The sequence below is a fragment of the Notolepis coatsorum genome (genome assembly GCF_963971535.1).
Source record: "Notolepis coatsorum genome assembly, chromosome: 5".
Classification (NCBI taxonomy): domain Eukaryota; kingdom Metazoa; phylum Chordata; class Actinopteri; order Aulopiformes; family Paralepididae; genus Notolepis; species Notolepis coatsorum.
The window spans coordinates 24,650,147-24,664,474 of record NC_140169.1 but is presented as its reverse complement, the minus strand read 5'-3'; the positions used below and the strand labels follow the sequence as shown (position 1 = coordinate 24,664,474).

Here is a 14,328-nt window from a genome sequence, read left to right as displayed (position 1 = left end):
AATCTCGAAGGATCATTGAGAGCAAGCTCTCATTTACAATGATGTTGAGAAATACAAAACATAATACATACAAAAAAAGAAAACAATATAGTGACAGAAACATTTAAAATAATTTTTAAACAACTGCAGACTGTGGTGAAGTGGTTTGCTATTAAATCTATAAACTGACCAATAGATACTAATGAGTTGAGTTTTAAAGTGCATTGCAAAACATTCCATGTTTCTGGGGCACAGAAACTAAAAGCAGGTTTTCCTAATTCAGTGCAAACTCTAGGAACCTTAAGTGTAAAGGCCAATCACCAAAGTGAGTATGATAAGGTCCAGCTCCACTCTAGCAATGAGGTGGGAGATCACCAACAATGGCCTCATACAGAAACAGATGCCAGTGCAAGTTATTAAAATTCAAATAACAAACTCAGCAAGACAGACGGCTTCTCAGTTACAGTGGGTGACAATATTGTCACAAGGAAAGATGAAATTACCTACCTGGGTTTCATCCTAGAGGCAAATCTTTCCTGTGACAAGATGGCATCCAATGTAATAAAAAAAAGTCAACCAACGAACTAGATTCTTGTACCGGATCTCCTCTCTGGTAAACAAGAATACCCTGAAGACTCTGGCAGGACCACTCATTCAAGGGTACTACGACTATGCTTGCACCTCATGGTACCAAAGCACCTCAAAGGCGCTAAAAACAAGATTACAAACATCGCAAAACAAACTGGTCAGACTACTGCTTGACGTTACCCTAGAACCCACCTCACCCCTGCCCACTTTGACAACCTAGGATGGCTTAGAGTAGACGACAGAGTACAGCAACTTGCAATGGGCCTGTTCTACAAGATACACTATACGACTAAGGTACCCATGTACATGTAAAAATACTTCCCAAAGGTCAGTGAATACCACGACCACAACACCAGAGGAAGCTCAACAAATCATGTTAAACCCAGATTCGGCTCAAACAAGGGACTAAACACGGGTCAAGTAGTAGTCTGACCAGTTTGTTTTGTGATGTTTGTAATTTTGTTTTAAGCGCCTTTGAGGTGCTTTGGTACCATGAGGTGCACGCATAGTCATAGTACCCTTGAGTGAGTGCTCCTGCCAGAGTCTTCAGGGTATTCTTGTTTACCAGAGAGGAGATCCGGTACAGGAATCTAGTTCGTTGGTTGACTTTTTACATTGGATGCCATTTTGTCACAGGAAAGATTTGCCTCTAGGATGGAACCCAGGTAGGTAATTTCGTCTTTCCTTGTGACAATATTGTCACCCACTGTAACTGAGAAGCCATCGGTCTTGTTGAGTTTGTTATTTGAACCGAAGAGAATGGACTCTGTTTTGCCCATGTGTAATGATAGTTTGTTATCAGCGAGCCATATGCAGATTTTGCCTAGTTCCGAGCTGAGGGTTTTTTCAACCTGCAACTTGTTCTTGTCAGAGACCAGCAGGGCTGAGTCGTCCGCAAACAGGAACAAGTTGCAGTCACAGGCTGACGACATGTCATTTGCATAAATTAGGAAGAGTAGCGGTCCTAGTATGCTTCCTTGTGGAACACCACAGCTCACTGTGAGGGGGGGGATAGAGTACCGTTTACCTGTACCATCTGTTCTCTCCCCTCCAGGTAGGATTGCATCCAGCTCACCGATAAGCTATCAAAACCAATTGCTTTTAGCTTGTCCATTAGAATGGAGTGATTGACAGTGTCGAAGGCCTTTTGTAGGTCCAGCATGACCATGCCGCAGTATTTGCCCGCGTCCACCTCTTGTTTGATGTGGTCGTTCAAATAGAGGAGGCATGTGTCAGTGGAGTGGGACGTTCTGAAGCCCGATTGGAATTCGTAGATTCGATTTTTTTCCGCCAGGTACTTTTCGACCTGTTCGTAGACTATTTTCTCCATGACTTTCGAGGTGGAGGTAAGAATAGAAACAGGGCGGTAGTTGCCTGGGTCTAATTTGCTGCCCTTTTTGTGCAGAGGGGTCACTCTCGCAATTTTGAAGTCCTTGGGGACGTGCCCCTGTTTTATAGAGAGGTTTATTATGTGTGTGATGACTGGGGTGATGGCGGCTGCTGCGTCTCTGAGGAATTTGGAGGGGATGTTGTCATGGCCAGTGGCCTTGTTAGGTTGGAGGGCGCTCAATTTTTTGAGTACCTCATCGGTTGTTACCATTTCAAGTTTGAAGTCGTCTTTGTGGACCCCTAGGTTTTTGTAGTATGCTACTATGTGTTCTACCCCATAATGCCCTGAGTGGGAGGGTAGTTTGTTTACCAATGTGGAACGCCCTACCCAAAGCTGTAAAGGAATGTGAATCCCTACCCACATTCAAAACCGCTCTTAAAGAGCACCTACGGGAGGCTGCAATTCAAAACTGGCCACCGTAAATGTCCATGTTCCCCCTAAGGTGCGCCCGTGCGCGCGCGCACATGGCAAACCGCTCCCGTGCACATCTGAAATCTGTCTCGCACAGAAACGTTTGTGTAAAATATGCATGTAGTTAAATTGACTGGCGCGTTGCACCGAATACTACGGTAACCTGTTGCGTGTGACGTTACCAAGAGAAGCCTCACTTTCAGTGCCGTGTGGGCGGCGCTACTGCGCGCTCACACAGACACACACAACAGAGCAGGAAGCGGACAGATCCGACCAGCATCGCTGGCTCCTCACAATGCCAACGCGAAAATGTACATTACAGATTAACTGCAGAGAAAATAAAGGTGCTGGCGATCTCAAAGCTCACATGGACACAGAAAAACATTACAAACAAAGCAGTGCGAGGCGAGAGTCTGATGGCAAAGTTGACCGAATTGATTGAAGTATGCAGCTATACAGAGAGAGAAAGAAAATAATTGAAAAGTATTTTGCTGCCTCAAAATGATGTTTTGGTTTGATAAGATGCTTGTTATGATACAATCATTCTAAGGATTATGTGTGTAATAAATTAGTTTAGTACACTAATTGCAACAAATCTGAAACTGCATAGTGCACTTTTAAATTAGTATCTTTGTGAGGTTACTGTTTTATAATTTACATTACATTGAAAAGATACAAAGATATATTTTTTAAGCTGGATTTTCTAATACAGAAGAGTTATTATTTAGAACATTACTTCATATTTTTCTTGTTATTTATTTTGTCCAGTAAGACTTGAAAATATATATTATTTTGTCATAGGTTGATTTAGTTATGTTCTTGAGATTTGTCAGATAGATTACTTTAGGCATAATACAGCATGTTGAGTAACATAGAGAGATATTATTTTGTTATATAAAATAATATAAACAATAATTTTATATCCATACAGAGGAGGCATACCTTAAATATATTATAATGATAAGGCATCTTTGAGTAAACTTTGAGTATCATTAAGTATCTTGAGGCTGAAGGCAGTGTCCTCTTTAAAAAAAATCAAAATATGGTCACCCTTGAAGTCGCATTATAATTCACTTAATAAAATAATGACGAGTCAGCCTCCTAAAAAGACAAAAGTTAGTGACACGACTCACACCGCCACCGCCAAAGTATGGACTTTGCTCTGTATCGTCAATCAATGGTCAAATAAATATTTGATTAAGGAATATAATATGCCTTTTTGTATTATTTCTCTGTGTATCAGCTAAATGTATATATTTTTATGTTAGACATTGAGGGAAATTAAGATTCTCAGATTTTTTACAAACCGCCGCTTATCAACTAACCGGTTAATCGGCATGTGACGTATGTTGCTCAGTAGTTGCTGATGTCTGCTCAGGAGGTTTGAGTGTTTGCTCAGACTGAAAAAAAATTAGAGGGAACATCTCTCCTAATAGACAGTCTCCTCCCCACCGCAATGTATAATCTCCCTCCCCGCCGTATGTATATTTCTCTCCCACCCACCCCCTCCAAATGTACAGTCTCCTCACCACCGTATGTATATTTCTCTCCCACCCACCCCCTCCTAATGTACAGTCCCCTCCCCATCATATGTATATACTCTGTCAGGATCTATGGGTAACAGTACTGTATATTTGAATACTGTATATGTCACAAATGTATCAGTACTAAATACCTGTATGTCCCTATGCCATAAATGTCATGTATGTTGAGTATGTCATAAATGTCAATATGAATTGAAAATGGGGGACCCTGATGTAAACAAGACAAACGTCTTTCTCTGGTCTGCATCCCCTTAACAATTGTGTATTGAGCCGTACTGTATTGTACCCATTCTGCAATCTGTTAAATAAAGTTTTCATTAATTTCATTCATTCATTCATTCATTCATTCATTCATTCATTCATTCATTCATTCATTCATTCATTATTGAATGTTATGTTATGTGTACTGTATATGTGTTAAGCCATATTCTACCAAATGGTAGAATTATATCATAATAATTGTAAAAAGAAAACAAAAGTGTCTGCCATCTTACCTTGGTTTCCTAGAGGCTGCTGGGAGATGTGTTTCTCCAGGAGGCTGCGGAGTTGGATCTCCACGCCGTAGTGTCCGTGGGTCCCGTCGTCCACTAGCAGGAAGTGGGAGTGGTTGTCGTCCAGGCAGGACAGGCCGCCCTGACCCGGCACGTCCACCGAGTAGTGGGCAGGGAAATGACCCTGAGCAGGACGAGAGGACGAGAGAACAAGAGAGACGTTTGATTGATTGATTGAAAACGTTATTAACAGATTGCAAAATGGGTACAATACAGTACAGCTCAATACACACAATTGTTAAGGGGATGCAGACCAGAGAAAGACTTTCGTCTTGTTTACATCAGGGTCCCCCATTTTCAATTCATCATAACATATATGACATACATGACAGTACTGCTACATCTATACATTTATGACATACCAGATTTGCAAATACAGTACTGTTTGTGATACAAAAAGAGTCCAGAAAAGGGAGTATATACATTTGACGTAAAAACTGTACATTGGAGGAGGTTGGGTAGGTGGGGTGGGGTTGGGTGGGGGGGGCTCTACATTGGAGGTGGTTGGGTGGGTGGGTTGGGCGGGGGGGTTGGGTAGGAGGGGTGGGTGGGTGGGGAACACTGTACAACTGTACAAGCAAAACTGTACATTGGAATATTGACAAAACCATACTTGGTCATTTACTGTACATTGGAGGGGGTTGGGTTAGGACATTTACAGGGGCCAGTTTCGAATTGCAGTCTCCCGTAGGTGTTCTTTGAGAGTGGTTTTGAAAGTGGGTAGTGATTCACATTCCTTTACAGCTTTGGGTAGGGCGTTCCACATTGATGTGGCATAATTGCTAAACGTGTTTAGTCCCTTGTTTGAGCCGAATCTGGGTTTAACATGATTTGTGGAGCTCCCTCTGGTGTTGTGATCATGGTATTCACTGACCTTTGGGAAGTATTTTGACATGTACATGGGTACCTTGGTCGTGTGTAGTGTATCTTGTAGACCAGGCCCATTGCAAGTTGCTGTACTCTGTCGTCTACTCTAAGCCATCCTAGGTTAACTTGTCAAAGTGGGCAGGGGTGAGGTGGGTTCTAGGAGTAGGCAAGGTGCAAACCTGCTCATCAGGAGCAGTTAGGGGTGTGTAAGTGTCTTGCTCAAGGACGACATGCCACGCAGGGAAGTCCCACAATCGAACCAGGAACCCTCTAATTACCAGACGACTGCTCTACCTCCTGAGCCAATGTCGCCCCCAAGAGGGGGAGAGGGATAGAACACACAGGTCTCATGTTTCTGTTGTAATCCTGCCAAGACGTGGGTGTTGAATTTACAGTGATATATTACTGTTGAAATCTTACTAGTAGTGGTTTTAATGTGTAAATGTGTAAAAGTTACCTCTGGGTGAACCAGGCTCTGTCTGTTATGCAGGGTTCCCCATGTGGCCACTCCTATGGCCACTATCTGAGCCTGCTGAGCGGAGCTGTTCCTCAAGGCGTGGTCTCTCACTGCCTGTCCAACGTGCTTCATCACACCTGTGTGAGTTCCTCCTGTGATGATCCAGGCACCTACCGCGCACACACATTTTAGATGCTTTTGTAGTATATTTTTGGGACAAATATACATATCCTTAGATGGTTATTGTAGATCTTCTTGTGACCGCTGACAGAGCTGTGTCAATAGTTGAAATGCTGAGTCAGGAAGTCTCACAGGAACTCACAAGGAACACATGGTTAATTTAAATACAGTGACAATGGATGAAGATATCACAACACTTAGTTACTAAGCAACCAAAGTAAGAGAATAGAAACAGATTTGAATGTCTTGATTACTTTAAACACCTAGCCCGGCCTCAAAGGAATCCAGAACAGAGGGGAGTTACCCCCGATGGCTAAGAACAATGGTTCGGCCAGAATACAGGGATAGTCACATGTGTAAATATAGAGGAGAAAATGCTCAGAACTTGGATATTAGAAATGTAGCTTTTTCATATTCTGTTTGAACAAAACTAAAGTACAATTATTACTGAAATGAGGTTTTACCTGGGAAACAGTTTGAGAGTAAACATGGAATAGTTATAGCCAATTGTACAGGATTATTTTACTAAAATACAAGAAAACTGGTGCAAACTACTTAATGTTGTCTATCAATATAACTGATTGAATTAATATCATTTAAGGTGATTAGTTAGAAAAGCATGGTTTCATATGTCTTCTGGTAACAACAAAAGAGTAAAACTGCAGTAAATACTGTTATAATTTGAAAGATTATTAGAATATATAGTCTGTAATGAAAACAAGGCAATTGTATTTTTACAAAGTATAAGGTTAATAAATATTCATGATAACGTTGATTTAAAGTGCAATGGTTTGTTTTAAAGTAGTATAAGGAAAACCCAATCTAATAAGAATCATTTAAGATAATTATGTAGAAAGAACTGTTTTAAAGAGGTTATGGCTTATTCTGATCTTAAAAAGGAATGTTCTGTGACATAGTGGCTCCGCTCGGCGTCACTCATGCACTATCCCCGCATGTGCACGCGCACTGAATAAAGACCACAATGTACCTTTATATCCCAATATTTGTCTGACCACACCCCTATCAGCTTCCCATATAAGCAGGGGTGGGGCCACCCCCTCGCCTCCTTCTCGCTTTCACCACAAGCCTTCGGAGATCCCAACTTGACGTGTTGCTAGTAGGAGGAAGTTGGAAAACAAGAGATACGTTGACATCATATCTTTATTTTCTCTCTCACTAGTTTCGAGAAAATACGGCGATATTGTCTTCGTACTGGAGTGTCTGGAAGATGATGATCATTCTACACCTCCGTCGGGTTTCGTATTGGGAGTTTATGCCGCTACATGCCTCTCAACTGCAGTCCTCCTTGCTGGGGCTGGTTGCGGTAAAGCCTTTCAGCGACACAGCTGGACTGTAGGACGCGCCGCTGTTGTGAGAAGCGGTGGGTTCCAGGTTGGTGAGTGATGTTTTGCTTGCGAGCTCCATTTGTCTGTTAGTGCTATGGGGACTAGCTGACAATGTTTACGGAAACCGGCCCCAGATTAGGGTCCTTTGTTCAGCCTCTTAGGCAACGGCGGAGGACCTTGGTCTGAAGCCCATTATAGCAACTAGTGGGCCACACGACCAGTAACTGGTGATCCCAGGATCTCTGGACGCGTGGGTACTTCTCTGTCACCGTATAGGCCCCGTCTCTCATATGCAAATGAGAGTTTACCCTAAACGAGGAAATGTGAGCATGGATGTTCATTATCGGAAAATCCATGTTCAAGTCAGCTACAGCCCAGATGGGATTTGTGCTGGCTCCGCCGGGTGTTGGTAATATCACCGTTGTAAAACTGTGTTAACATCTCGTTTCTCTTCTCTCTTAAAAGGTGAGGAGGGTTTCAGAACGGCGGCCTGTCTGAGTGTGACTTGTTGTATCGTTGTGTACGAGTTCAGGTGGTAGCTAATTAGCTTGCTTGCTAGTTGTGACCTACTGTGTTAGCCAGTCAGCTGTTAGCTGCGGCGCTAGCTCGCTGTGTTTACCAGGAGCCTGTTGTGTCACTAGGCTAGGTAAACGTTAGCTTGCTGCTATCGGCCGAGAGCGGCCGTTAGCTTAATGCTACACTGTTGAACGTGCTGTGACTATAACATGTTTTTAACACTCTTGACTACGACGTCATCTTTGACAGAGGATGTTCGTCGAACCTACCCTGGGGCCAGCCGGCGAGGATTGCGTCAACAAGGAGCACCGTAGCGGCGGGTTGGAGCAGCGAGCTGCCCGTGTCGTCAAACACAGGAGGCTGTGTTTACTTCGGTGCCATGTTAGAGACTGCAATTCGCTTGATCTGCGCTCCCGGTAGGCAAGGTCCTGACCAGACCTTGAACACTTCTTCTTGCTTTCCCTTCTAAATGTTTTGTAAATAACGATGTTTTCCAAAACGAGTGTTGCTGCACTACATTTAGGATACGACGCGAGTTATGTGTGAATTGTCTTGTCACTGGTCTCCATGCAAATCAGGTTATTGTTACAGATGTGAAATTATCTGGTTTGTTGTGTTGAGACACATTGTGTGTTCATGTATCGTGTACTCACAACTAAGGGGGTTAAACTAACCTATAAAGCTATGCTTAGTGACATATGAGTAAAGAATGATTCTTTTCTCAGCCTGTAATGACAATGAACAGTGTGTTCACATATTAACAGGTTTACCTGTTTAACTGGCCGTATTAAGGGTAAAGTAGGAGGGTTGTGTTTCCTCCCGGTTCCCTGGGGACTTCTTCATCCTCCTCTCAGACATGTTGTTACACTATATTGTGTCACTGTGTGGTAGGGATACGATGTAACCCTTGGCTTAGTTGTTGGGGTTGTGCTAACCGCTTGAGAAACTTTATTTTCCTAAAGAAAAGATTGTTTGGTCACTTTTTCGTGTGTGCTTAGCAAGGCCTGTGGCCGATACTAATTGAGAATTGTGTATTCTCTCATTATGAAAAACGGCGTTCCTCTGTAGAGTGTTTTTGCCATTTTTTGTAGGTGATAATGGGTTGTGTGTGTCGTGTGACCTACAACTGGGTTGGGCTGGCCACAGAAGCACATGTGTAAGTCTGGTACCGGGGCTCTTGCGAGGGCCCTCTCTGTTCTGTGTTTTTTCCTTAGTAAAAATCAGATAGCAGGTTGGCACATGCGCTGTGTGAAGCTGTTAGACGCTTCATGGGGCTGACTATGACTGCGTCATACTCTTTTTTGTCATTACATCGTATCATGGGTGTGGGGTCGTAAAGGGGTGAACTGGTAACCTTTTCTCCCCCTTTTTTCTGTTGGTCAGGGGTAAACCCACCTGTCCTTCAAGGTTCCTGTCACGTTGCGGTTCGGCACGTTATAGGGTGAGGGGGGGGGGGAGTTTCCTGGTCCCACGCCCTGGAATATTGGGCGTGTGCACCGCAGAAATTCCCCCGCCATAGAGTACGTCACTATGCGCGTCTCTGTTGGTAGGACTTCCGTGTGCTGTTCAGGTCCATATGATGGATCTGTTTCGGGGGGTGGTCAGGGCTCCTCCTCACGAAGCTCCTATTCGGGCCTTCTGTGAGTTGGGACTCTCCTTCCATGTGAGGGAGCCTCCTCAGAGTACAGAGCCTCCTCCTCAGATTGTCAAGGTGAGTGGAACCTCAAGGAGGAGTCCTACTCTATTGTGTGTGTATTCGATTCAATTTGATTATTGAGTGTGTATGGGTTCAGTGCCTCCTCCCCGGAGAGCCCTAAAACCAAACTTTTACATGGCTCAAGGTGCAATATATTCTTTTCAATCTGTACAGCTCGCGTGGGAAGTCTCTCTGGGGATTTCCGTCTCCTCCCTATGGGAGGGTGGTGGGATGTAAAAATGGGAAACATTTTTACCCCCGGCTGTGTAGACTGGGATACATACTGTTGGCTCAAGGTGCAATTGAATCTGTCCCGCGTCACTCAGCTGTTTTTCTTGTTTTTTCTCGGATCCAGAGCATTGCTGGCGTCAACCTGTGACTGCCGCTTCTGTCCGTATCTCTATTTACCCGTTTAAACTGTATCCCAGCCCTGTTACCCGTTTCCCCCACGTCCATTCCCTGTACTTTATTTGTTATTTTGTTTTCTACCGTCGACGCTGCTTGTCTCTCCCGTCCTCTCCTGCGCCCGTCCTGACTCTCTACAAACATTTCACGTCCTCACTTTCCCCCCTGCTCTCTGGACCTGCCGACTGTACTCCCACCGTTCCCACCATCACTGGATCTCAAACTGGTCTACAAACCTCGCCACTGGAAAACAAACTCCCGGATCTACACATTTTTCTCCCCGACAAAACCTTACCTGTCCTCCGGACCGGTCCTGTGTGTGTCCCTCCATCTGCTCCTGGCTGTCTGCTGTCGGCTAAACCAGCCACCCGCTGCTGGCACTGCCTGCCTGGCCGTGCTATCCTACTACTCCTTTCCCGCGAGGGCGACACCACTCCCTCGCGCTGGTTTGCGGGTTCCCATCTCCTCGGGTGAGTGTCGGCGATACTACACTACTGCCCTCACTCTCCTCTCGGTCTTGGCTGCTGGTATGGCGCGGTCAGGTCGGCCCGCTATGCGGGCTTGGTCTGGAGCCGGCTACTACACGCTGCTCCAAAACAACAACACTCTCTCTCCCAGTATCCAGCTGCAACTCTGGAGTGCTCCCATTGTCCAGCTGCAGCCCCGGAGTGATCCGCTCAACATTCTACTCCAACTCTCCGCCCTCCAGCTACTACCAACTTTTAACCCACTCGTGCTCCTATTCTACACCCAACTCGGACTCCTGCTTCTCCTACCGTTTTCCCCTTGGATTCTCACTCCCCCCCCTCCCCCCATTTTTCACTGCCCCCCCCCCACCCCCCTGCCGCCTCTCATATACTCCTGCTGATCTTCACTCGCTCAACAACAACTACCGCCTCCCCGCTGCCACTGCCACTGCTGCCAGAAACGCTGGCATTCACTGTCGCCGTCGCAACATCCACAGAGGCCCCCGCCTAAATCGAAACCGGACTCTCCACCTCCCTGACGGCTCATACATCCCCTCTTCCTGGACTACCTCTCGCCCCCCTGCCACCCCCACCCGCCGCACCGCTAACCTCGATAACCTTCGCTCCTTCCTCCCTGCTCCCCCATCCATCTCCCTTGCTCTCCTCAACACCCGTTCTCTCTCTAACAAATCACCTCTGATCTATGAACTACTACTGGACAACAACCTTGACCTACTCCTCCTCACTGAAACCTGGCAACAGCCCTCGGACTTCTACTCCCTCAACCAAGCTACCCCCCCAAATTACAGCTTCATCGCCAAGCCCCGCCTCTCTGGCCGAGGGGGGGGTCTTGCCGTTTTCCACAAACTCTCCCTATCCATCACTGAACTGCACCTAAACCTCCCTCCCATGCTATCCTTTGAATACCTTGCCCCCTCCCTCCCCAACTCTATCACTGCACTACTCCTCTACCGCCCTCCAAAGCCTCATCCCTCTTTTCTAACTGAACTTTCTGATCTCCTGACCATAGCCTCCACTCTCTCCACCCGCCTCCTACTTACCGGTGACCTCAACATCCATGTTGACCAACCAAACTCAAACCTCACTCCTGACTTCCTCTCCCTCCTTGACTGTTTTAGCCTCACCCAGCACATCAACTTCCCCACCCACAACAAAGGCCACACACTTGACCTTGTTTGCTCTGCCTCCCTACCCATATCCAATCCTCACCCCATCCCATTCCCACTCTCTGACCACTACTGCATCCTTTTCTCTGCTCCCCTTCCCCCACCCCACCACTCCAACAAACGCACCATCTCTTTCCGTAACATAAAATCCATCGACCCTCTCACACTGTCTCAGTCCATATCCTCTGCCTTTCCCCCTGACTCCGCCCCCTCTAACAAACAAAGATCGCGTGACGTCGTCGTGTCACGTGAGACAAAAAAGTGGTCTGACGAATCAGAGGCCACGCTCCGTGATGCGTTCGAGGTCACAGACTGGGACATGTTTAAAGGAAGCGCCAGTGACGTCAGCGAGTACGCTGATACCGTTGTGAGTTACATAACAACAGTTGCAGACGGTATTGTCCCCACAAAGAAGGCGCGGGTTTTCCCAAACCAGAAACCTTGGGTGGACAGCACTATAAGAACAGCCCTGAACTCACGCACCACGGCTTATAACCTGGGCAGAGAGTCAGGAAATATGGAAGAATACAAGGCTTCAGTCTACACTCTGCGCAAGGCTGTTAAACTTGCTAAGAGGACATATGCTGAGAAACTGGAGACACAAATGGCACAAAACGACACAAGAGGCTTGTGGAGGGGACTGAAGACAATAACTGACTACAAAGTCAGCGCCCCCTCAATGGGGAGCGACGACGCCTCTCTCGCGGACAAACTCAACTCCTTCTACGCTCGGTTCGGTGTAGACAGTGTCGCCGCTAGCCCTCTGGCTAGGGACGTCACTGGCGCACCGGCTGTTGTGGAGGGGGGGGGGGCAACCGCGGGGGGGCGGGGGCGCTCTCTCGTTGTCGGAACACAGTGTGAGAAGAGCATTTATGCAGGTGAACACCAGGAAGGCTGCTGGCCCAGATGGTATAACAGGACGCATACTTAAGTCCTGTGCAAACCAGCTTGCCCCGGTGTTCACCGCCATATTTAACCAATCCCTGGCGGAGTCAGTAGTCCCTGCCTGCTTCAAGATGTCTACCATCATCCCTGTACCGAAGAAACCCTCCCCAACATGTCCAAATGACTACAGACCGGTGGCACTCACCTCTGTGGTCATGAAATGTTTCGAGAGGCTGGTCAAGGACCACATTTGTGCCTCCCTCCCCAGTGATATGGACCCTATGCAATTTGCATACAGGACAAACAGGTCCACTGATGACGCGGTCTCCCAGGTACTGCACAGCACTCTCTCCCACCTTGACCGTCAGAAGGGGGGCTATGTGAGACTGTTGTTCATTGACTACAGCTCAGCGTTCAACACCATAGTCCCCACCAGACTGGTGGACAAGCTGATCGAGCTAGGTCTGAGCTCCGCCCTGAGCGCCTGGGTACTGGACTTTCTGAGTGAAAGACCCCAGGCGGTCAGGGTGGGGAGTCAGACCTCCAACACCATCACCCTGAGCATCGGGTCCCCCCAGGGCTGTGTTCTAAGCCCCCTGCTGTACTCACTCTACACACACGATTGTGTGGCCAAGTTCAGCTCCAACTCCATAGTGAAGTTCGCAGATGACACGGTGGTGGTGGGGCTGATCTCGGACAACGACGAGAAGGCCTACCGGGAGGAGGTTGAGGTACTGGAACGTTGGTGCCAGGACAACAGCCTGCTCCTGAACATTGGTAAAACCAAGGAGCTGATCGTGGATTATAGGAGAGGACAGCAGGAGACACACACACCACTGATGATTAACGGGGCTACCGTGGACAGGGTGAGCAGCTTCAAGTACCTGGGGGTCCACATCTCAGAGGATCTGACATGGTCAACACACATAGACACAGTAGTAAAGAAAGCGAAGCAGCGCCTATACCACCTGAGACAGTTAAGGAAGTTCAGAGTATCGGGGAAGATACTCCAGTCCTTCTACTCAGGAGCTGTAGAGAGCATCTTGACCGGAAACATCACTGCCTGGTATGGGAACAGCACGGCACAGGACAAGAAGGCCCTACAGAGAGTGGTGCGCTCAGCCGAGCGTACCACGGGTATTGCGCTACCTCCCCTGCAGGCTCTATACAACAAGAGGTGCAAATCCAGAGCCTGCAGGATAATGAAAGACCCCCACCACCCCAATAACAGCCTGTTCCAGCTGCTGAGGTCAGGCAGACGCCTGCGAACCCCAGCTACTAGGACGGAGAGGCTTAGGCTAAGCTTCTTCCCCCAGGCCATCAGAGCCTTGAACAATGAACATTGAGAGACACAGAAAACTGAACTATCCACACACAAGCACACACAAGCACACACAAGACACGCACGCTGAGCACGCTCACACACTAGCAGCCACTTTAACACTCATGCCGCACACATGCACACTTATGGCCAGAGGAAAGGCCACTTTAAATTAGTAAAACAACAGGAACAGTGTATTGCACTACTAAAGCTACCTAGCATGTCCTATATGCTCTGTAAATACTATGTACAGATACCGAGATGGCACACCATGTTACCTGTTTATTGCACTGTTGTTTTTATTGGATTCTATTATATGTTGTACCACTGTATTTTTATTGGATTCTATTATATGTTGTACCACTGTATTGCACATCGTCGCGGGCAAGACCAGCCGCATTTCATTGTATACCTGTATGCCGTGACAATTAAAACTCTTGACTTGACTTGACTTGACTTGACTATGCCCTCCTCCTCAACCCTAGTCTCTCTGACTCCCTCGACTCACTGGCACCCCTGAAAACCATCACTGTCTCAT

The 14,328-nt window shown here is 46.8% G+C and overlaps 1 protein-coding gene across 1 annotated transcript in view; it reads right to left on the bottom strand.

Annotated features, from left to right (window-relative positions):
- trpm2 (transient receptor potential cation channel, subfamily M, member 2) overlaps nt 1-14,328 on the bottom strand; it is a gene marked incomplete at both ends in the record, with an annotated part of 128,178 nt that overhangs the window by 93,320 nt on the left and 20,530 nt on the right. Inside the window, 2 exons of the mRNA XM_084314042.1 lie at nt 4,407-4,587; nt 5,788-5,957. Of these exons, the coding sequence (XP_084170168.1) occupies nt 4,407-4,587; nt 5,788-5,957 (351 nt within the window). The remainder of the gene's footprint in view (nt 1-4,406; nt 4,588-5,787; nt 5,958-14,328) is intronic.